This window comes from Papio anubis, chromosome 12 (assembly GCF_008728515.1).
Source record: "Papio anubis isolate 15944 chromosome 12, Panubis1.0, whole genome shotgun sequence".
NCBI lineage: Eukaryota > Metazoa > Chordata > Mammalia > Primates > Cercopithecidae > Papio > Papio anubis.
Genome location: NC_044987.1, coordinates 13,436,472 through 13,460,910, shown reverse-complemented (window position 1 = coordinate 13,460,910; position 24,439 = coordinate 13,436,472). Strand labels below are relative to the sequence as shown.

General features: G+C 44.2%; 2 protein-coding genes across 12 annotated transcripts in view; both read left to right on the top strand.

Moving 5' to 3' along the window:
• Nucleotides 1-3,296, top strand: part of TBCEL (tubulin folding cofactor E like) — a 69,382-nt gene extending 66,086 nt beyond the window's left edge. The window contains exon 9 of the mRNA XM_031652865.1: nucleotides 3,075-3,296. Within this exon, the coding sequence (XP_031508725.1) occupies nucleotides 3,075-3,113 (39 nt within the window). The 3' untranslated portion in view covers nucleotides 3,114-3,296. The remainder of the gene's footprint in view (nucleotides 1-3,074) is intronic.
• TECTA (tectorin alpha) overlaps nucleotides 3,183-24,439 on the top strand; it is a 98,609-nt gene continuing 77,352 nt past the window's right edge. For 4 of the 11 annotated variants that reach the window (XM_017949013.3, XM_017949012.3, XM_017949016.3 and 1 more), the window contains exons 1-7: nucleotides 3,183-3,295; nucleotides 4,691-4,835; nucleotides 11,415-11,479; nucleotides 14,583-14,716; nucleotides 17,798-18,085; nucleotides 21,661-21,798; nucleotides 22,143-22,308. In XM_017949013.3, the coding sequence (XP_017804502.1) occupies nucleotides 3,286-3,295; nucleotides 4,691-4,835; nucleotides 11,415-11,479; nucleotides 14,583-14,716; nucleotides 17,798-18,085; nucleotides 21,661-21,798; nucleotides 22,143-22,308 (946 nt within the window). In that variant the 5' untranslated portion in view covers nucleotides 3,183-3,285. Of the gene's footprint in view, nucleotides 3,296-4,690; nucleotides 4,836-9,041; nucleotides 10,190-11,414; nucleotides 14,717-17,797; nucleotides 21,799-22,142; nucleotides 22,309-24,439 lie in introns of those variants that run through there. The other 7 variants (XM_009187506.3, XM_031652857.1, XM_009187515.4 and 4 more) reach the window with 7 other exon arrangements.

The following is a 24,439-nucleotide window of genomic DNA, read 5'->3' as shown; positions in this document are numbered from 1 at the left end:
TGCATTTAAAACAAGAAGGGCTTTTGAAGTCACATTTCTCTTTCAGTTCTTCTCTGGAAAAGAAGTTCCTATTTGGTCTTTACAACAACCCTACGAGGTTGACACTCTTATCTCCATTTTCTTACTAGTGAGGAAATTGATGCACAGATAGGTTAAGTAATACCAAAAGTTACATGGCTGGTAAGTGGCAAGACCAGGATGCAAACGCAAGCAGTTTGGTTGCAGAACCCATGCACTGACAGCTGTACTGTAGTGCTTACTGCTAAAGTTCCCCAGCACACACCTTTATTGTTAGTCTTCCTTTTCACTGAAAAATTAAAATGAGATGTCCTCAATATCCATTTACTAAATTGATTGGCTCTGTAACAGAATCACTGATGTGGCTGATAGCTCTAGATCCAGACTGGAATTTGCCCTCAAACCATTTCCAGAATTGAGAAATTGTGGTTGGGACGTATCTGTTGTCCCCCCTTCTCCTCTGAAATGCCATATTGGACACAGGATGGGTGTTACTCACAATAATAAATGAACAAGTAATGTGACCCAAGAAGACTGATGATTTGTTTTTTAACCTCGGGACATTCTAGAGCCCTAAAACTGGTTTCAGCAGATAGCCAAAAGTGAGAGAGATCACTCAGTTCCAACTCAGACTTTTATCAAGGAGGCATGATGTTCCAAGTGAACTTAAAATAGGCATTTATTGAGGAAAAACAATAATTTAATGTTCCAGGAGCCTTTATCAAAGGTTTTGTTATTGGAAAGGATGAGGCAGTCACGCTACTGTTCCTCCTTAAAATTCAAGAGAGAGCCTTGTAAAGAATATAAATATTACTTTTAAAATAGAGGAGACAGCTTTTCTATTATGGTCTGCAGGATCTAGATCTGTTAAAAAAAAAAAAAAAAGACAATGCAATTTCAGTTCATCAGATCATTCTGACTTTGCATCCCTGAATGCTTCTTAGTCACTTAAGTAATACAATTAAGGTGTTAAATAAATAAAAACAAGACTCTGGGAAGCAGACGTCAAATAATACAGACTAAAGAGAAAAATGTTTTCCAAAATATTTGATACATTTGAGGGCAGATGTAAGTTTTATTCCATTGTTAGGGAATACAACTAGGACAATAGGAACTGTCTTGGTTGTGTTAAAATTTTGTTTGCTTTAAATTTGAATTTCATTTTTCCATTACCTCATATATTTCGAGGATCCTGTTATGGACAACATTACCATTTTCAGGGAGAATGTAAATATAGCCTTAGATGTAATCACCTTAATGAGCTAGATCTAGGAGGTTAGACATTATTCACTCAGTGGATAAGTGGTAGAAACAACTGCATTACAGAACTATTTGGACTCCATGGTAGTTCATACAGTGAAGCAAAACAGTTGTACAGGGCTTGTAAATTTATCAGAGACATCAATGTCACAGATTCTGTTGTCCAGGAAGCAGATGCTGAGGTGGAGTTGGGAGTGCAGGAAGTTTGTTGGGGAGTAACACCTGTGAAAGAACGGGGAAGAAGTAGGGCTGAGCGAGATGGACCATCAGACCATGCTACAGACCTGAATCAGTCAGCCCAATAGGATGCTCTGGAGCACAGATTTTCCATTAGATGAGTCCTACCTTGGCCAGAAATGGCCAGGGCCCTTTACCAATACTTTTCTCAATCGTTGATATGGGAATGCTTCAAGAACATAACCTTAGCTTGAACTGATATAGATGCTAAAGGAGCCAACAGTTGGAAGCTGTCAGCTAACCGTACACCTTGTAGCTGGAAATCATCCCTTTTCTGAGGGTGGGTCTGAGTTTTGCATCTTAGTGTCTGCCACGGTCCACTCCATGCAATGTGTAGATCCAATTTTCCATCCATGATCAATGGCAGCTCCTCTAGGGCTCTGGTGGGCCTCTCTATCTGAGAGGAAACTTAGAAGAGGGAGGCTAGGAAAATGGCTTAACACCCCTGTCACTGCAGTTGATTTCAGAGTGACAACTGGTACCTACTCTCTCCCTCTTCCACTATCCTTATAACCCCTTGGCTTTTGTCTCTCTGGTCTCAGTGGCTTACCTGGTGGTTTCACTCAAACCTTAATCAAACCTTCGTTCCTTATAGTCTGAGTCCTTTGTAATCGTATGCTGATCAGACTAGGGTTGCTACACTTGTCCATCACAGTCTAATTGGGTAAGGGAGTACCAAGAGGCACCAAAATTGGTCACCTGAGTGCCATATGTTATCCCTTGAACCCAATGTATAACAATAGCCCTGCCTCCTCCTGCTGATCAGAGTCAGCTACTCCTAACGAGATGATGGTTCATGTTCTTGCCTGCTGGTCTTTGCATACAAGGAGCCCAGTGTGTCCAGGCACCATTACAGCCCATAGCTTATCATTCAGCAGGACTCACGTCCCCTGGTGAGAATGTACCCTCTTGAAGAACCAGGACTTCCAACTGCATAGGCCAGAGATGAGGGGTTGGGGAGCACAAAGTCCCCCGGTAATCATTGGGAGTAATGGCAAGTAGGGCCACTCCTGCCTTCACACCTTGGTTCCTGGATCCATGTAGTCTTATTACTGGGGACACCGCACCCTACAAAGGTCTCTGACTCGCTGTGTACACAGTATCCTGGAGAATAGCACCTCATCCTTGCATAATATTGTCTTCAGGGTGGTGCTTCACCTACTCCTTAAGCAATTTACTTCAATTCTCACCTGGCATCTTCTCAGCTGGCATCTTCTGCTCATACTATCCCTACTCCAACCAGTGAATCCCATGGCCGTGGGCTCACTCCCACACTTCCTTTTCCATAAAGCAGGTTCCCTAGTCAGGTGCTATTTTGCATGGAATTCTATGCTTATGGATCAGGCATTCTGCAAGCCTCCCATTAGTGGTGCTGGCTGAGGCCCCTGGGCAAGAAAGGCATACCCATGTCCGGAATATGGCTCCATCCCTGTGGAAAGGAAGTGCTGACCCTTCTAGGATGAAAGGGGTCCAATGTGGTTATTTTGCCACCAAATGGCCAAATGGTCTCCCCAATAGTAACATATTGGGATTTCAGCCTTGGTCTCTGTTATTCGCAGGTTGAACAGATTGAACATTTCAGATACCGTGGTAGCTAGACCAGCCTGCTAAATGGAAGTTCGTGCTGTTTGACCCATGCATAACCTCCAATCCTGCTGCTGTAGCCACTTTATATATGCGCCCATTGGACCAACACTGACGAAGACTGCTTTACATCAACTGGCCGAGTTATTTTGTCTACTTGGTTGTTTAGTTCCTGTTTTGTAGTGGATGTTTTCTGGTAGGTGATAATATATGACACAAAGATCTTCACACTTCATGTCCACCCTCATCTGTCTATCCAGGCCCCTTTGTCACTGATTTTCCCATCTTTTTCTTTCCAGGCCTTTGTCCAGCCAGCTATGTCATTCACCACTGCCTATGAGTTTGTACATATTCTAACCTCAGAACTCTTTCTCCTTTGACACAAAATGCATGACAAGATATATCACCCAAAGCACCACACGTTGAGAGGATGTTCTCTTATCATTGTCTTTCAAGGCCACTCGAATGAGGCTGTCATGAAGCCAGCCAGTGTCTGCTTTAGGCTTGCGCACACACACACCAATTGAGTCCATCCATGCACCAGGCTTAGGCTTCTTCCTCCTCCTCCATCTTGTCGTATTCACCTTCCCACATATAGCCATATGTGTGATCTGATTGGGGAGCAGGTACTGACACATCTATGTCAGGTGACATGGAGTCTGGACTACCTACTCAGGCATCTTACTCATGACTGGTCCCAGATATGTCATTTCCATCTTATGCTAGATTGCTACTGGGTCCACTTGACTTCATGACTTGGTGGGTCCAACAAGGCGTAGGTCTTCATGGGAAGTTCTGGATACATGACCACTGTCTCTTAGACAAATATTCCATCACATGGCCTAGTCTCATGAGAGAGCTGATTTTCAGAAGGTGTGTAATTCTTTGCTGCAGATGGCATGACCTTGCTCCGGAACTCCAGGGGCCTATGTGGTAGTTCTTCCCCTGGGGTTTGCAATACAGTCCACATTTCATCTTTTTCCACCAAACACACCTCCAATATCAAAGGACCTACTGAACACATGGCCCAAGCAGCAGAGCTGCTTGCATCGTAGCCTGGAGCTGCAATGGAATTCTTTTATGTTCTCAGACCAACACAAAACTGGCTTAATTTCATATCACCTGAAGCAATTTCTCTGGGTTTGAAACATGTAGCCTCCAGAACCCAAAGAAGCTGACAAAGAAGAAAGAATTTCTTTGTAGACAGGCTACAAGATGCAGCAATTTGCCTTTTCCTTTGGAGGAGTTGTCCCAGCATGTTCCTGGCCACTGGATTCCTTACAACTTTACTGAAATAGCATCCCTGAATCTTTGTAGGATTTATCTTCCACCTTCTGGAGCCCCTGTGTGTTACTAAGGCGTCTAGCCTGCTGGCCATCTCTTGCCCATGGTGCCCGGTTTGTTGATGTTGTCAATACAGTGAATCAAGGTGATGTTCTGTAGTACCCAGATGACTCAGATCTCTTTCATTACAATATGAAAGAAGGTGGGAGACTTATAGCCCTGGGGCAAAGCTAGAAATATAGATATATATTGTTGTCTGTTCCATAAGATGTGAACTATTTTTGACCCTCATTCCTGATTCAAACAGGGAAAAAAATGCATTTGTCAAATGAATGGCCACATATCACGTATCTGAAGCACAGCAGCTGCGATTGGTACTACCACTTGGTTGAAGTTGGAGTAGTCCATAGCCATTCTCTAGGATCCATCCTGGCCAGTTCGATAAAGATATGGTAAGAGTTCACCACCCCTTTTCTTTAAGAGTGATACTAATGTTTACCATTCTCCCCACAGCCCAGGGTGCAATATTCTTTTATGTGACTACTTTAGTCGGAGTAGGGACAGGGAGTGTCAGAGATTTCCACTTGCCTGCCTTACTATGATAGTTGTTACTCTATAAGCTAAAGATGCAATGTGCCAAGTATTAATACATCAATCCCAATGGTACTCACTCACCGACCAGCTTCCTAATCCAATGAATGATAAGTCAGCTTGGTCTCTCCCCACGCACCTGATGTTCCCTCACAGCCAGATTCTCAAAGGCATTCTAATTCATGTATGTCACCATCTTGTGTATCTGGTTATGCCCAGATGGCATTTATACCAGCAGCAGTCCTGCCTCGAGAAGAATGGAGCATCCAACGTGGGCCAAAAGGGCTGAGATATAAGTATCCTAGAGTGCATGGAAAAAGAAAACAATTAGTATGCTGCAGCAGTTTATTAAAATAGAGCTGATAATTTTGCTTCGAGACATTTAGGTTCACTACTGGACTAAAACCTTAATACAGGCTGGGCAAAGAGAATCCCTCTCTAGGTGAATCTTTGATTTAAGCTTAATTTTATTGTAATATCTTTGGACTGGGAAAATAACATCCAGCGGGTCTGCAGCCCCTGTAAACCCACTGTAAACTTTTCTAGGATTCCTTTTATTCTCTGAGCCCTATGTGTTCCCACTTTAATGGAGTCTTTATCATTATTAACTCAAACTCCTTCTATAACAGTCCTCAAAATGTCTAAGCATTCTCCTTCTCCCAGTCTATGGTCACTTGTGTAAATGGCCAAAGGTCTTTTTGGGGACAGATTGGGAAAATTACCATATTTGCCATGGTGTTGGAGGGTCCTGCCCTTTGGGTACCTGTTACCTTTTCAGTCTACAGATTCCAGATTTGAAAACTGACTCAGATCCAGAAACCAAGCAGGGCCCATGGTTTTTTTACTGGGACCACTGCTCTCCACCTTTCTCAACCATTCCTGCTTTTTTCTTTCTTTCTTTCTTTCTTTTTTTGAGATAGAGTCTTGCTCTGTCGCCCAGGCTAGAGTGCAGTGGTGAGATCTCGGCTCACTGCAACCTCCACCTCCCGGGTTCAAGCAATTCTCCTACCTCAGCCTCCTGAGTAGCTGGGATTACAGGCACACCACCACTAATTTTTGTGTTTTTAGTAGAGATAGGGTTTCACCATGTTGGCCAGGCTGGTCTTGAACTCCTGACCTCAGGTGATCTGCCTGCCTCGACCTCCCAAAGTGCTGGGATTACAGGTGTGAGCCACCGCGCCTGGCTCTTGCTCTTTTATATTATACAGAGGAAGCTATGCTTTTGCTGGCTGCCCATCTGCTTTGCCCCTTGGATACTGTGCTTTATTAAGCATGTCCTTGACTCTTTAAGGATCAGGTCCCCTGGCTGCCCCTCTGATCTTCTTGGTCATTACAAAAATTATGACTGCCCTCCCAGCATCCCTGGCTTCACACAGTAGCGTTATGTCACCTGGCCTGTATTTCTGCAGGGACCCATCATCTCCGTTGCTATCAGAGCCAAGTTCCATGATCACCTTTCCTGGCATTAGCCTTGGCCGGCATTAGGGAGCCACTACTGAGCTGCTTAGTGATACTGGTGCCTCCCTCTCCAGTATATTCCTGCTGGCTTTGGTGGCTGGTGCGTCTGTCCTCTGGCCTTCCATGGAACGTGATTGTCCAGTGGGCCTAGCAGAGTCACATAATATATCTATTCCACCATGCAAACATCTGTGAGCCTTTTGGTCCCTTCTTCGGCCATCTGCCATGGTAATTCAGGCATTTGAACCTTGCTCAGTGTGAGCCATCACTTTTTCCAGGCTCCTAGAAGCTTCTCTAGGAGTGAGTTTGCACCATCCGCTGGTGCTCTTGACACCACGTTGAAGTCTGTAGCTCTAGAGAGTGCCCCTGGGTATGCCCTCCCCTCATCCCTACCAGTGCGTGCTGGCGCTTTGCACCTGCAGCACCTTCGTGGGCACAGTCCCTTTTGTCTCCTGTCAGGCCCAGCATGTCTCTGGCTGGGTTATGCAGCAGCTTAGCCCAGATTACAGGCCTGGCATTCAGGAGAGGAGGTGGGAGCAGCTTTTGAAGAGAGCAACTGTTGCCTTGTCGGGGGAAGTCCTCTCTACTGTCTTCCTGTGCTGGGGGAAATTTTAGTTCCTGATGGTGTGCAGTAGGGTGTGTCTAAAGGATCAGAAATTTTCAGAAATAAATCTTTGGAGGCATCTACCCAGATAGCCTCCAAATGAGGCTAGGTATATAAAATAAGCATATAAAATACCTATATGTACATGTGTGTGTATATGTGTATATGATAAATCACATGTATAATATATATGTATGCATATAATGTGTAATAAATTATATATACCTATATACACACACACATATGTATGTTTTTCCCAGGTAGACCTTGACATTGGTATAATAGAACTGCTTCCCTTGAGCACCTGACCAAGTCTTTGTCATTCAACAGGGCTCTCCAGAGCAAAAACTGCCCATCTGGGGAGTCCTGCTTTGGTTGGAAAGTGCTAGACTGTGTAGCCTGACCTTGCCCAGTTATTGGCGGAGGGCTGTCCCATGAAGAGTGTGTCCTGGGTTTTAGCACTGGGGCTGAGCCTGAAAGCGCTGAGGGCTAGAGGCTGTTGGCCAACTGTGCTCCTCACATCTCCGTTGTACGGAGTTTAGTGGGGGGTCTGAGTGGCGCATCTCCATGTCTGCCATAGCCAATAACTGCATCATTTCAAAGTAGCTCACATCTGACCATCTGTTCCACAGAAAAAGGTATATGAAAGTTAAGAAAACAACACAAAAACAAAAGCATCCCACACGTAAAACCCATTCTACTTGATTTTAGAGGACTGTATTTTTTTATTTTGTTTGAGCTGTCTTTCCTCTTGCCTATAAAATAGCATCAACTTCGCCATTTTTTTAATAAAGCACAAATATCTTGGTTGACTAGCTCCGATGCACCCCCCCCCCATCCCACATCTAAATCTTGTCAAAATCTTTGCTCACCTCACACTTTCAACAAAATAAGTCCTCCTGCTGACACAGCATGAAAAGAGATTTTTGTCATTTGTCAATCTGTGACCACTGGGTGTACACCAGAACACACACTCACTGACCAGCTTCCCAAAGTGATAAGCCAGCCTGGCGTCCCCCCACGCACCTGGTGTTCCCTTGCAGCCGGATTCTCAAAGGCATTCTAATTCATGTATGCCACCATCTTGTGTATCTGGTTATGCCCCGATGGCATTTATACCAGCAGCAGTCCTGCCTCGAGAAGGATGGAGCATCCAACGTGGGTCAAAAGGGCTGAGATATAAATATCCTAGAGAGCATGAAAAAGGAAGAAAGCAATTAATATGCCACCAGGAAGATCATTGCCTTTCCCGTGAAAGTTTGGCTGAAGAATTGTGATAACTTCAAATGATAAGAGGAAGGTTTTTCTTTTTAAGAATACTGTCAGGAGGAGACTTCATGGTCTAGCCACGCACTTTGGTGATGTCTAACTTGAGCTTGCATCCGTGTTCTCATCACAGCTTTGCAGAGTGACACAGACAAAAAGCGCTCCTAATGGAAGGTGAAGCCACCGTGCAACTGATTGTAAACTAATACGAAAAACGGAGTCAACGATTTTGCTTCAAGACATGTAGGTTGACTACTGGACTACAACCTAAGGCTGGACAAAGAGAATCCTTCTCTAATGTGTCTTTGATTTGAACTTAATTTTATTTTAAATAGGCACCCAAGAAACTAGCTTTTCTGTTATATAAATAAGTGCCATTCTAAGCACTCCTAGAATCCAAAGAAAAATAAATAAATGTGAGTCATTTGGAGAGAAGCAGTCATTTAACATCTGTAAGTAAATATGTGTGGAGGATTCATAACACCAGTGAGAGAATAAACAATGTGGGAAACCTGCTGAATTTTCACAGGTTTTTGGAAAAACATGGAGTAATTTAAACTAAAAAATTTAGTTCACCAAACACTCTTGTGACAACATGCTTAAACCTAGAATTATATTTCTTTTGTACAGTTGGCATTTGCTACTCGGGAGGCTGAGGCAGGAGAATGGCGTAAACCCGGGAGGCGGAGCTTGCAGTGAGCTGAGATCCGGCCACTGCACTCCAGTCTGGGCGACAGAGCAAGACTCCATCTCAAAAAAAACAAAAAAAAATAAATGTCTGGTCAGAGAAAAATTGGAAAAAATTTTAAATTCCCATTGATTTACAGAAGAGTTTTTTTCCTGCTACAGTCAAGTTACTTCTTTCTTGATAAATTCCATTTAAACATTTCGAATAGTAGATTCAGCTTATGCCTTAGCCAGTTTTGCTTATTCCACATCTACTGGATGCTTGGAAGCATCTAACCGAGCACGTTTTCCCCTTATTCACATGCCTTTTAAACTATTTACTTACTGCAAACTTTTATCAGGAGGGGTTTATCTCCCCCCTCTGCCTCCAGTGACCCTCCCTGGGTGTCAGGGGAGGTTTCCAGGCCACAGTTTGAGATTTCCCTTGTGGAAGATCATGTCTAGCACTAGGTCCCTTGTTAGATTTTGCCTGAAAACTGCCCTGTCCTATCTCCTGCAGAGCGATGCATCAGAGAGAAAAGAGAGGGCATAAAACTTAAAAAGTTTGGAAAAGTTTCTTTAAATACTTCATACATACCTGTGAAAAAATAGAGTAGAGCCTATCTGTGGCGACTGTTCAAAACCAGAGAAACAAAAAAAGACTTTAATGGAAAACCAACTTCATTTAAATGTTGGAGGCAGCTGCTTTGTTCGGAGTTTTAATCCCATGCCGGTGGATGCTAATTCTGTAACATTATACAGTTGCCTTCTTTTGGGTACAAAGGTAGAAGGGGGGTTTTCTTTTGTGTTTTTCAGTGCAAAGTGATTCTGATCAGAAAGGCCCAAGGTTTCAGCTCCAAGTACCTGACATTTCCATCTGAATCTACCTTTTTTTTTTTTTTTTTTAAGGGGGAAAAAAAGGTCTAGTTTTTCAGGAAAAGAACCTCTCTACGCAATCCTGAAACTGATCTTTAGATTTACTTTTCCTTAATCAATAGAAAAAAACTTGATTGCAACTCAACACTTACCTGTCTCTAGTACAGGACTAACTTAATTTTTGGTTTTAAGAGTACGGGATTCAGACATCATTTCAGGAATCAGAAATTATTGGCAACAAGTTGAGGAGAACTGACATGAATTCTTGTTTTACCTAATTTTTCCTGGCTTACCAAGATTTGGCTTAGTATTTCTGACTCAGTTCCTCCAGCCTCTACAGAACAGGTTAGTGACATTTTTCGTAAATACAAATATCTAAATGAATCCTCCTTAGTTCTCTCTGAACCAGTTCCCTAAGGGCTGTAGTCTTAAACTTGCATGGCATCTGTCTCCGTTAAAGCTGTGTGTGATCTCTGCTAAAGCCTTTGTACCGTTTCCAGCAAAACTGTCTAATATTTAATATGTGCTTGAAATTACAACATATATACTTGACAACTAAAGATTTGCAATAAAACTCTCACAAGATAAATTCATTGCCTTTCCCGTGAAAGTTTGGCTGAAGAATTGTGATAACTTCAAATAAGAGGAAGGTTTTTCTTTTTAAGAATACTCTCAGGAGGAGACTTCATGGTCTAGCCACGCACTTTGGTGATGTCTAACTTGAGCTTGTGTCTGTGTTCTCATTGTAGCTTTGCAGAGTGACACAGACAAAACGTGCTCCTAATGGAGGGTAAAGCCACCGTGCAACTGATTGTAAACTAACACGAAAACAAGTTCATCTTTGCTGCGTTCCTTCTTTAATTAACTTGCTGGAATTAATTGGTTGCTTGTGCACTGGATTCTATTTTTTATTGTGATTCCAATTCTGGACTGGTTCTTTTTTTATTACTAATGTTTCTGTCATTCATTTCACTATGTGAAGTCAGTGAACAGAGTAGACTGGCCCTGAATCTGGTCAATACTTCAGAATGATGGATCGGCTCCCTTCTATGGAGAAGGTGATGGCAAACTCTAAATTCTCCTAGCTGTAGAACACATTGTGTTTTAACCAACTTTTGTTTGATCTTGGTGGAAAGCTGTTGTGAAAATTAGGAAAGCCAGGTCTCTCTGGGGTGTGGTTTCTGGTGCAGAGACACAACCCAGGACCCGCATGCATCTTTAGCGTTGGGTCCTAGTTTTCAGTGCTTTATTCGATGCACAGGAGATACCTTTCCTTTACTCATACTGCTCTCACTAATTCTAAATAATTACTTGACAATTCGAACGATCTCATTACACTTCCAGACTGACTTCTTCTGGGCATCTATAATTTGTTCGTGAAGTTTTGAACTTAGGAGGACCTGCCAGCATTCAGGGGATTTCAGCCCGACTCAGCACTGTTGATGTTGTTACGTGAATTTGTTCTGTGATGGTTTTGATGGTCTTGGGATTCGCCACCAAACACACCTGGTGTTCTATTTACTCTGGCAAGCTGGGGATTTTTTTTTTCTTTTTCTTTTTAAAATTCCAGGATGAATTATTCATCATTCCTTAGAATTTGGGTCTCTTTCATCTTCGCACTTGTACGGCACCAAGGTGAGTACTACAGAATTCCATAAAGCTCTCAGTTAGCATGCTCTTGAATTGATAAAGAGACACGTTTATTAGGAACCATAATTGTAAGGGCAGGTGCATGTGTGTCGACAGATACATGAGAAAAATGTAATTGAATTCTATTATCAAGGGTAAAATTCATTAACTTTAAATGAAGTTTACTTATATTCCCACTTTCTTCTGATTTAACTTCAAATACTATTTGTATATACCAGCTTGCCCTGTGCTAATGGAGTAGATCTTTAAAATAATGCAAAATACTTCCATTAAAAGTAGATAAGATAGGTGTATGTGCACCTCATGTCTGATCACTGATTCCCATTAAGGCATTTAATTTGTGGTGGAGACTTTAAATAATCTACTTATTTTGGCCAAAAACTAGGAAATTACAATGGTATTGATGTCAGTGGCTTGTATATCAGTGACCTTTTACGTGGCCCCCAAATCTAAAACTTCAAGTTAAATAAGATAATTATTCCCCTCAGTGATTCCTTCTCTTTCTCTGTGTAGCATTGCCCTGCGTTAGTGAAAGGCCACATATATTTTTTTCTACTGTTGTTTTGGATTTTAGACAAAGATGGGGTAGTCTACATAGATTTTAACATTTTATGGCTAAAATTCTCAGGCACCTTTCTTTACTTTGAGAGTTTGTCTAGTTCAGGTGGCACGTGAGTACAAGTCTGAGGTGCGCATGTCCAGCCCCTGTGCAGCGCTAATGTTTTTCCAGAGTTGGTGAATTTAAACAGTTAAACCACAGTGTGAGACCCCACAAGAATGAAAGAGGGCCCATGACTTCAACCTCCTACCCCAGCTCCAAGAAAGTACATTTTATTTGGTGGAAAAAAAAATCCTGGAAACATAGCTATGTTTATTGTGAAATTCTCAGCTTAGGGCAAGCATGGATAGGGATATTCTTTCTTTTAGCAACTCTGATGTTATTGATAGGCCATGCTGCTAACAGTTATATATATATTTATATTTTAATAATAATGGCTTCTGAGGTGTTAATTACTGTAGTTTAAACCTATGCCCTTGTGTTTAGCACCCTCCTTTTCATTTGACAAGTATTATTTACCATATTAGATATTCTTATTGTTTGTATCCTTCTTAAAATTAAAAATATTTAACTGTCCATTCTTTCCTATTCAAAATTGTGAACTAATTAGGATCACCTGCAAAGAGAAGAATCTTGCAAACTGCCTCACCTTTGCAGCAGAAGAGGAGGTTAGGATCATTCTCCCTGGCCATGGTTTTCTGTCTCCTCCAAGGGGTATTATGGATTTTCCATTCCCTAGGCAGACTGGCCAATTAATGCAGCCCAAAATACCAATTAATCTTTCCAAAAAATGATGATAATTCAGTGTGAATTTAAGCCCTCATTCATACTTGGGCACGACTCCTAAAAAGTTCCCCATGAAGGATAAATCCATGCCAGGACACAATTTGTTACTGTTAACTTGAGAAATAAGTACCTGTGTATAATACTGTAGTAGCGATTATAAAGATTTTTTTTTAATTCATACCTTCTAGGAATTTTTAATTTGTTACTATTATGTAAATAGAAATGTTAGAAGACCCCTTTTCACCTGCTGGTTGTAAATTAAATACAGCTCATGGGCCCAGAGCTCCTATGATCTGACACAGTGCCTCCTACAGGCTCAAATTCGGGCAGCTTCTCAGCAACTTCTGGGGTTTGGACGATGCATATACACTAATGACCAGGTTCGTTTCCCTGCTTTCCTCGGATGTCAGCCCCTGGAAAGAAATTAGCCCTCCGTTGAGGCAGAACTCCTCTTGCTCCCTGCTTCAGAACTGGAGAGCTGGCTCTTGGCCTGGTGCAACAGGCTTGCTTTCTGGCCCCTTTGCACTCTCTTTTACATGAGCTGTTGTCTGTTCACTAAAAGCCTCCCAAAGGAGCAAAGACAGTCCTTGGCCGGTTGCTCCCCAGCCTATTGCTTCCATCAGCACAGAGCAGGGACTTTCCCGAGGAGAAGGCCCGACATGAGAATGGGGGCGTCGGCATCTCATGGCAGCAAGCAGGTACCTCAAGAAGTGTGACTGATGCTCAGAATGGGCTTGCCGCTGCCCCGGAGAATGAGAAATTTAAAAAAAGGGAAAAAGGGAGAAAATGATAGTGTCCTATTGTCTTATATTCATTCAGGGAAGAAAGGACAGAGGCAGAGAAAAGTAACACCCAAAATGTAGATTATTTCACAGATACTATTGGACTTGATCCTCAGTGATGCAGACCCTAGGGAACTTGTCTCATTTCTCCCACAAAACTGAGCCACACCTTGCAACAGTATGGACGGGAAACCTGGGAGCAGCAAGCCGGGGCTGCCAGGAGGGGGGTAACCCTGTCACGGCAGGGTGCAGTGTGTGTTTGTGTGATGGCTCTCCCGTGACCAGGAGGACCAGAGCCCTGCAATTCCTCTCCAAAGAGTTCTCAAGGACCCAACCCCCTGACCCTGGAGGATCTCGTGTCTGTCTTTTGTAAAAAGGAGTTGGACAAAGAGCCTCTTGCAGGGCCAGCCCTCAATCAAGGTCATTCATGGGCCAATTACTACAAATCCTCTCCTCCCACTTTTGTCCCAGTCCCCACTGTTGTTTATTTCCTTCTGGGATCTGGGATTTTCTCCAATTGTGCGGCAAGAGGGAGGGAACTCCTTTCAGGAAAAGACACGATAGTGGAATTCTTGAGCTAGAAAGGGAGCTTCAAAACTGTGGCCATGCCAGACCTAGAGGCTGCCTCTCAGTACCCAGAAAGCTCAAGGTTCCAGGGAAGTTTCACAAATTTCCAGCCAGTTGTAACCGTAGATATCACCAAGATGCATGAAAGTGCAAGAACGTGCACAAAGCGCTTTCTCCTATGGAGAAACAGTATCATTCCCGTTCTCCCCTTTCCCAGAGGCAGAAGATACTGCACTGTGTATGGCCTAGGTTTAGGATGAATGAGAGGGCAGTGTGACTTGTGTTCAGCTTGCAAGCCTTACTGAAAGAAACTGGCTTCAGTAAGTAGGAGGGATGTAGCTTGCCAAACGGAAGAGGGAGCTGCCATCTATCTAACCATCATCTCTCTTGACAGCTCAGCCCAGGGAGCTCATGTATCCATTTTGGCAGAATGACACCAAAACCCCTAAAGTAGACGATGGAAGCTCATCTGAGATTAAGTTGGCCATCCCAGTTTTCTTCTTTGGCGTTCCTTACCGCACTGTCTATGTAAGTGGAGAAGCAGCCCAGCTGTTGCTCTCTGGCTCTCCCTTTTGTTTGTCATTAAGAAAAGCATTTTAAGTATCCTCTTCCAGAGCTCTGGGAAGGAGGATTTATTGGCAGCCAAAACGACAAGTTCTGAGATTTCATGAGCTGATAGGTTTTATGATTAAGAAAGTCAAAGGTATATTTAATGGCTAATGTTCATGGTGGAGGAGTATACAGGGTAATAAATTGCTTTTGTGGGTGATTAAACATAGAAGTGAAGCAGAAGCCCCAATACCATGAACATTATTTCTGCTACTCAATGAGATAAAAAAATACAATGAACCACAGTAGGAGCAATATCATTTTTCTTTCCCTTCTGGGGGTGTGAAAAGTGTAGGCATCTGTTGTTCTTGGGCTTCCTACCAATTCGAAGCAAAGTCTGAACACAGTAGAGGGGTAATCAACTATTATATCAAAGTTGTTTGCAGAATTGGCCACCCTCAGTAATCGTCTGTAGATAGGCCAGAGGATCCCATCGCTCAACCCGCACTAAGAAATGGTCCCATTTGTGATCAGAGCTCTTCTAGGCACCTGTGTTCTCAGGTTCTTGTTTTTGTTTTTTTGGATCATTGGGTTTGCTGCTAGCGAAACGGTTGCACATGAAGAGGAAGACTCAGAGCAACTGAGCCTGCCTTTATTGTTGGCCTTAAAGAACTGGGTGAGGGATTATACCACATCCCTGGAGGAAGAATGCAACCCTAAGCATGTCCACCTCTGGCCATCTCTACCTCTGGGACCTCTCTCTTCCCAACTTTTGATTTATGGCTCCGGGATGATTCCCGCTAGAAAAGAGTTCCCTGTTCCATTACCTAACTGGTAGTCCCTGAACCTGCAGAGGCAGGGTTACACAGGCACTCATGAGCAATGTCATTTCTTGGGCCCCACCCCACACCTACTGAGTCAGAAACTCTGGGAGGAGGAACCAGTAATCTGTGTTTTCATGAGTCCTCCAAGTGGTTCTGATGCCCACAAAAGTTTGAGAACCACTGATCTCAACCATAGGATATAATCAAGACACATGTGAGTCATCACCAGCTTCCTCTGCCAGTCTGTGTGTTTTAATTACACCTATTGTTCCCTAGCAAACACTTCACTCTGACATCCTGAAACGCCTTTTATTCTCTACTCACGACAGGGCCTCCCTAGTCTGCAATAGCTGGTTTTAAGTTTTGGGATGTGTTGACCTGATTTTGGCAATAATAGAGTGAGGACTTCCATACTGGAAGCCCAGTTAAGCTAGTTTTACTTCTCTATTGCACTGTGTGATATGGAGTCTGAAGAATTTTTTCTTGCCCTTGCAACAGGAGGGTCCTTAACCTGAGGCAGACTTATTTGAGGATACATTGTTCCTTGCGTTTCCAACACTTTGAGTAGTGCAGTTTTCTTCAAGCCTCTAGGATGTTCCCTATTACTGGAAGAAAACAGACTCTTAATGTCTCTTCCAAACCCAAAGCCTTACTTCCAAACATGTAGACCTACCCTTGGCCCAGGCCTTGATAACTTGCCTCTGGGATCTGGGCCACTGTTAATGTCCATAATGTTACTGGTTAACAGGAAATTAACATATGATTGGAGTGTATAGGAAAATTATCTCCAGGTTTTCTATATCCAAGAATTGCAGTTTCACTACAGGCACCTCTGCTGCTGAAGCCATGTAAGCCACGGAGTTAAATCAGTTTATCTACCAACGTACAGAGCTAAAGATTCAGGCAGAGGTTGAATTGTTTACAGGTCCCTTGTAAACTGAGGGTGTATCTTGGCTTGTGATTTCCAGTAAGGTTTCCTATTTAATTGGTTTACTAAGCCATTTACAGATCATGAAGAAATCACCATAAGATAGTCATTTATATAAACAACGTAGTCATGCCTCAATTTTTATGCAGCGATTGTACCAAGACACTATCACACCACACGAGCTGGAATGGAACTGGGCATCTGTAGGTCTTAACCTTGTCCTTGCTCTGAGCACAGGAGTGGTTGTGACATCAGTAGAGGTCTTTTAAATGTCTCACCCAAAGCAGAATATTGTTCGTCGGAGACTGGAGTTGGACGGAGTGTTTGATTTCTGTCTCTCTGACACTCCTCTTTCGTTATAAAATAGGAAGCAAGGCCTAATATAGAGCACCTCAATTTTCAAATTTCACTTTACTTCCATGCTTATTTCTTTTTCCTGCTTATTTTGTATTAGTGACCCTGAATCTATCTTTAGTAACCATGTTACTCCCTGTCTGGCCCAGCACACACACACACGCCACCCCCAGTACACACACACACACACACACTCCCAGTACACACACATACATACCCAAATATACATACACACCACCCTCAGTACACACACACGTACACACCCTCCCTAGTATACACACACACACACACACCATGCCCAGTACACACATATACATCCCACCTCAGTAAGCACACATGCACACCACCCCCAGTACACACACACACACACACCCCAACCTAGTATACATACGCCCCACCCCAGTCACAAACACACACATACACATCCTAGTATACACACCCCATCCCCAGTACACACACACACACTCCCCACCCCAGAATACACACACAAAGCCCACTCCAGTACACACACTCTTACACACCTCACCGCAGTACACACACACACCCATCCCCAGAACACACACACCCATACACCTCATCCCAGTACACACACACCCTGCAGTACACACACATGCACCTCTCACCCGCAGTACACACGTACACACATGCACAAGCACAACTCAGGAGCATTTGATAAGCATAATAGAGACAGGATAGGGAACATGAAAATGAGACTGATTATTAATCAGAAATGAAGCTGGTTACAAATCGAATGTGAAAGAAAACCAATGAGTTTGTCTGGAAGTAAACGAACCTCTTAGTTTGAGCAATGGAAGCCGGCATTTGGGGGTTCTAATTCAGTAGTTTAAAAGTTGTTTTCATTCATACAGTTAGGCGAATGCCTGTCTTGGTCTGTTGACTCTGAAGTTGTTATGGTTTCAGATCCGCTGTGCAAAACCTCTCTTATTTTCGTAGGTCAATAACAACGGAGTTGTTTCCTTCAACGTGCTAGTGAGCCAGTTCACGCCGGAATCCTTTCCCCTGACGGATGGGAGGGCCTTCATCGCCCCATTTTGGGCGGATGTGCACAATGGAATTCGAGGCGAGATCTATTATAGAGAGACCATGGACCCTGTCATCTTGAAAAGAGCCACCAAGGACATCAGGAAGTACTTCAAAGACATGGCAACCTTCTCTGCCACTTGGGTTTTCATTGTGACGTGGGAGGAAGTCACGTTTTATGGAGGCAGCAGCACCACACCTGTAATAATTCAAATTTTCCACTTTTCACTTCATAACCTGACATCTAATTCTTGTCCATCTTCGCTACCGTGAAGGAGTCTAATTATTAGAGCTAAGGAGTATCAGTTCCCTTGAGTTAAACTAATGAGTCTTGCTACCCACTTTGCAGGAAACAGAGGGAACTATCACAGCTAACCAGCCCAGTCAGCTGTAATATTTCAGAAGATATGTCACCCCTATCACAAATCATTACTAATGCCTAAAAAAACCCTCAAGAACTTTCCCGCTGTAAGTGACATTCCTGTTTTGCAGGAGAGTGATTGAGGTATGGAGACCCATTCCAGGCCACATGCTTAGGAGCCCATCTAGGGACCCAAAGGTCCTTTTCTCTTGACAGAGGTACAAATGCCTCCCTCTATTCCTAATTTCCTCCCTCTCTCCCCAGTAAAATTTGGTTGGAAGAGAAAAATAGCGTCCCAAGTTTGGGCCCAAATGAACTGGCTCATTATGTTGTGATATTTTTTTTTTATTGCGACCAGGGCTGAAATTATTCATATTTGATGTTAATTAGAGTGGGCAGTGAAAGTGTTTCATGAATAAAATTTCAACATCTGCTCTGAAATCCCAAATGAGCAGTCAAATAAAAGTCAAATAAGAAAGATTATCACTGGCATTATCGCAGAGATAATCAACTTTCTACATAAAAGGACAGAATGCAGTTTTCACAAAAGCCTGCAGCTTGTTTGGGTGATTTTGCCAGTGGAGAGTTTTGAAGTAGTAGACACATCTTCAACTGTATAATTTCTAGTACGCAAAGACAACTCAAAAAATCTGCCCTCCACTTACTTAGGATTATTTCCAATTCCATCTGTTTTCCAGTTTCCTTGGCAATGAGTCAGTTGTTTAGGGGTGGAACACAAACGACTGAGTTAGAGAGAGGTGAAAAAGTGCTGGGTTTGCAGTTCACAGCTGCGACACCACGAACACATTATGTTTTAGCACCTTCTAGCCAGAGCATCAAGAAGCACTTTATCGTTAAGAGGTTCTGTAGAACAGAAAGACACAAGTTTAAACAGTGGATGCATTGGCTAGAAATAACCTCTAAAGAAGCATACATTTCCCTCTGTCACGTTGTGGATCGCTAATGACTCCTCGGGTGATGTTTTATATCCTTTAAGCCTCATATCTTACAGCGTTAGAATGCGGGATGCCAGCAATCGATAAATTTTAGTGGCATGGGGTGGAGGGAAGAAATGCCCATCAAATGCTGACCACCAGTTTTTCAAAAAACTTCCATTGGCAATAAAAATGGCAAGATAATTTAGATACTTTCTGGCTTGTACTTTGGAGTAAATTTCTGAACTAGGTGAGAACTCTTTCTATGAGGATGAATGAGGTAACCTCTAAGTACTTTGAGCTCCTTGGAGAAAAAAAGATGGTGTAGTTCTCTGGAGCTGCGAAAGTGTCCATCCATCACCATCTTTGAAATTGGCCCCACCTCTTTCATCCTGTTATTCCATGTTTCCCCTTCCGTATAGAAACACATATCACAGGCCAGCTAAACACTGGGCTTGAGAGGTCTTTTACAGGCAAAAATTCTCATGTGAGGCCAACAGAAGGGAAGGAAAGGGGATGTGTTTACTTCGAGGAAGGAAAACTAGTATTTATTGAGGGCTTACTGTGTGTCTGGTGCTGAAGGCTACTTTTGCATATCATTTAACCCTCCCCAAAATGTTCCTGGACAAGTACTGTCTCCAATTTCAAGGGAAGGCAACAGGTCCAGAGAGGCCAAGTATCTCCTTCAAGTGGCAAGAAAAAGGATAGGATTCGTATCTCCTAGGAGACACAGCAGGGGTTCAAACCAAAGTCCTCCAACTCCAAATCCCAGACTCTTCTTTCTTCAGCTGCCTTCTCCGGGTGTGGCTGAAGTCCTCAGAAGCAAAAAAGGTTTTTTATCCAGAAGAGTCTTAGAATGAATGTTGAAGAATTCTGTAGTGTAGGAATGTGTGAGAGTGAGCCAAGGTGCGTGCTGGTGGCGGTCAGCCTCTGGGGTGTCACTGGGATGGCTGGTTGGTTTAGAGGTGTGACTTCAGGGGTTGGAAATGGATTGCTCTTGAGACCTGCTTGGACCAGATATTTCCAGCTTCATTGTGGGAGAAGGAATTCCCTTCTGAAGGAGAATCCTGGTCTGAAGGAGGCTGTAGCTTTAGTCCTTGTGTGACCTTGACTTCGCACCTGTCCCTTGAAAGAGAGCCTGCTGGTGACCTTACAGCAATCTTGAACCTACTGCTCACTCATCTTTGTGTCCCACTTTCCTCTTCTGTCAAATGGGGCCAGAGACTGAAGGCATATACCTGAGCAAGTCTATCACAAACGCCATCAGCTGTGGCCAGCACAGAGCGTGGGAAGAAAAGTTCTTTACAAAAAGGGCTCTTCTTACTCGTAGCTTGCCTCGCTTTCTGGGATCATCTAGAATGGGGAGATTTGGGGCTTCCAAGATCCTCTACCCCAGTTTGATTACACAGGATAAGGATTTGTGTCTTCCTCTGCATCGGACAGACTGTTAACCGGGACAGTGTCAGGCAGCAGGGAAAAGTGCTGGGTTTGAATAGAAAAAGGTCAATGCAGCCTCTCCTTTTAACTCTATTTCCATTAAATTTTTTGAAAACATGTGACAAGGGGTAAGGATTAGCAAGCGGAAAATATAAAGGACAGGGTTTGCTACAGCTTTTTTCTGAAAACCATTTACAAGTTTCATATGAATTTAAATAACATCTCTATCCTAAAAAGTTTAAAATGAAGGCAGCATGGAATGGCAGTGCCCTGAGAGATGGACTGGGAATCTGGCGCAAATCCCGTTTTCTGTTGCTGGGTCACTGTGAAATTTCCAGTAACTCATTTCCCAGAGTGCCTAGTTTTCTTAGCTATAAGATATGCGTGGGCCAATACGATCTTAGCATTGGTCTGGGGTACAGATGAATGTTGACGATTTTGCAGAAATAAAGTGATGCACAAATGCTCAATTAGAGGAGTAATTTCTCTCCACAAAGTGCTTTTTAAAAATCACTTTCTCACTTTCATTTTTAAAAAGGGAGACATCTCATCAAGATTAATGTTGTTTTCCGGGAAGGGAGAGAGCACAATCCACATGGCCACTTTAATCACAGGGACTGGTATCTGCTCCCTTGTCCAACCCACTCTGCAAGGGGAATGGGTGCTTTCATCCTGGTCCCCGGCCGAGTCTTTCCTGTAGTTTATTCTCATGCTGCCATCTATAGGTGCTTTCACATTATCACACGCTTAGCCAGGCCTCTGAATTTTCTGTCTGGTAGAAGTCAGAGATGTAAGCGGACGCTGAGTCAGACTCTGGGTTTATCTCAGGCAATTTCTCTTTTAGATGCACAATCCCACATGTCTTGCTTTTCCCACTGGAGGCGAGAACAAATTCAGAGAGGAGTCAGAGCTGGAGGGCCTGGCTGCAGAGCAGCTCTGAGCTGCCTGTGGGTGGGGAGGGTGCAGGGTGAGGGGAGGACCTCCCTGGGGCCAGGACCTCCTGGGGAGTGCAAGTCATGAGACTGTGCATTCCCATCCTGTAGGTGAACACCTTCCAGGCCGTCCTGGTGTCCGATGGCTCCTACACGTTCACCCTCTTCAATTATTACGAGATCAACTGGACCACGGGGACGGCTAGTGGCGGTGACCCCCTGACGGGTCTTGGTGGAGTGATGGCACAGGTAGGTGACTCTCCACTTCATCCCCCGCGTGTTTCCGTCGCTGCACTCTCTGCTTCTGTGGCTTAGCATTCTGGAGGGAATCCTGCCACCAGCTTTTAACTAGAGACGCACGTCTGATCTCGCAGGTGAACTATGAGGCTAGTCCTGCCCATGTTTGGCACCCTGATTCAGCTATGAAATGAACTAGGCAGTCCTTTCTCACCTGGAATGCTGGCCCCAATGACTCCAGGAAAAGAGGGCTCTTGATTTTAGAGGTGCTGGATTCTAAAAATAAGACAGTAGGGCCAGTTAACCCATGGGGGATTTTTGTACTCAAAAAATCTTGTCTTCCTTTTGTGCTGCAGGCAGGATTTAATGGTGGAAACCTCACCAATTTCTTCAGCCTCCCCGGGTCAAGAACCCCCGAGATCGTGAATATCCAGGAGACCACAAACGTCAATGTTCCAGGCCGCTGGGCATTTAAAGTTGACGGAAAGGAAATTGACCCAGCCAATGGCTGCACCTCCAGAGGTAAAGCTTTTCCTCTGTCTATGGCAAGGCAGGGTTTGTTTAGGGTAGATTGACAGGCAAGCTTTTAAGCCACGGGGGCGGACTCATTCCCAAAGCCTTACTCTTTTGACATCTCTCAGCTGGGTAATGGAGATCAAGGTAATTTTAGCATGCACATTCATCACATCAGGAGCTAAAACCCTGCATTCGCTACCTCACAGCTTTGGAAGTCCTTTTCTGGGGTGTGCACACAGCTCTCAGTTCTGAACAGCTCCGAAATGGACCAGGATCTTGAGTGATTTCTCAGCCAGAGGGACAGAAGGGAACCTTCCTGTTTAACATTATTTTCGTTGTTGTTGTTGCCATTTCCTCCCTCTGCCCTTTATGTTTTTCTTCTCATCCTTATTCTCACTCTGCCATCTGCACTTTGTAGATACACAGGAGTGGGTGCAGTTGGAGTATTGCCAAGTTCCTATGAGGGTAAATCAGCACTTCCTAGAATGATTAGAAAAAAAAGAAACAAAAAGTAGTGTAAGTCTTTACGGTAACTTCTCCTAAAATCTTCCCAGCATCAGCAAAACGTGCAGGAATTTGAGGAGAATCAAAGCTGACTTTAGGTCTCTGTGAACAAGCTGTAGTTGAACCTGGATGGATGTCCTTCACATTGGGTACCCAAAGTTTGGAGCCTTTTCTGAACTATCGAACCCCTTTAGATGTGCGAACTCGCCTTGCACTTTCAGAGAAACATCCTGGTTTATGAATTCCTGCTTTTATGTGTCCAAAAATATTTAGAAAACAGAATTTTTGATAATATTTCTACTTCCAGGAGTAGAAGCTATAGAAATTAGAAGCAGGAAATAATGCCTCTGTTCATTAGTCCATCCACCCACCCATCCATCCATCTACCCACCCACCCATCCATCCATCTACCCACCCACCCACCCATCCACCCACCCATCCATCCATCTACCCACCCACCCATTCACCCACCCATCCATCCATCCACCCACCCACCCACCCATCCATCCACCTACCCACCCACCCATTCACCCACCCATCCATCCACCTACCCACCCACCCATCTATCCACCTACCCACCCACCCATTCACCCATCCATCCATTCATCCATCCACCCATTCACCCACCCATCCATCCACCTACCCACCCACCCACTCATTCACCCACTCATCCATTCACCCACCCATCCATTTATCCATCCATTCCCCGTCCGTCCATTCCATTCATTTGTCCATCCACCCATTCCTTCCATCCGTCCATCCATTCCACCATTTATCCATCCACCATTCCATTCCCGTCCGTCCATTCCTTCCATTCCATTTGTCCGTCCACCGTTCCTTCCGTCCGTCCGTCTGCCCCGCCCGCGTTTCGCCCGTTCGTTTGTCCGTCCCGCGTTTCGCGCCGGGGTGTTCCACCCATTCCACCACCATTCCATTCCATCCATTCCACCATCCACCACCACCACCATTCCATCCATCCATTCCATCCACCACCCATTCCATCCATCCACCATTCCACCTATCCATCCACCCATTCCACCCCTCCATCCATTTATCCATTCCACCATTCCATCCATCCATCCATTCATCCATTCGTTCCACTCCACCCCGTCCATCCACCACCATTCCATCCACCCATTCCACCACCATCCGTCCACCTACCCACCACCCATCCATCCTGCCTGCCACCCACCCATTCACCCCGACGTCCACTTTGGTTCATGGTTTCATGCCCGCTTCCCGTCCGTCCCGCGTTTGATCGTCACCCGTCCGTCCATCTATTCCTCCACCCGTCCATCCACCTACCACCACTCCATTCCACTCCGTCCATTCCTTCCGTCCATTTGTCCATTCCACTGTCGGGGTCCACCTTCCTTTATCCATCCATTCCACCATCCATCCACCACCACCATTCCACCATCCATCCACCACCATCCCTATCCACCACCACCACCCATTCACCCACCCATCCATCCGCCTATCCGCCATCCACCGCCCATCCGTCCATCTGCCACCCATTCCGCCCATCCAAATCCGTTCCGTCCATCCACCCGTTCCTTGCCGTCGATCCGCCTGCCCACCCATCCACCTACTTACCCATCCACCAACCCATCCATCAAGTCATCCAGCCATT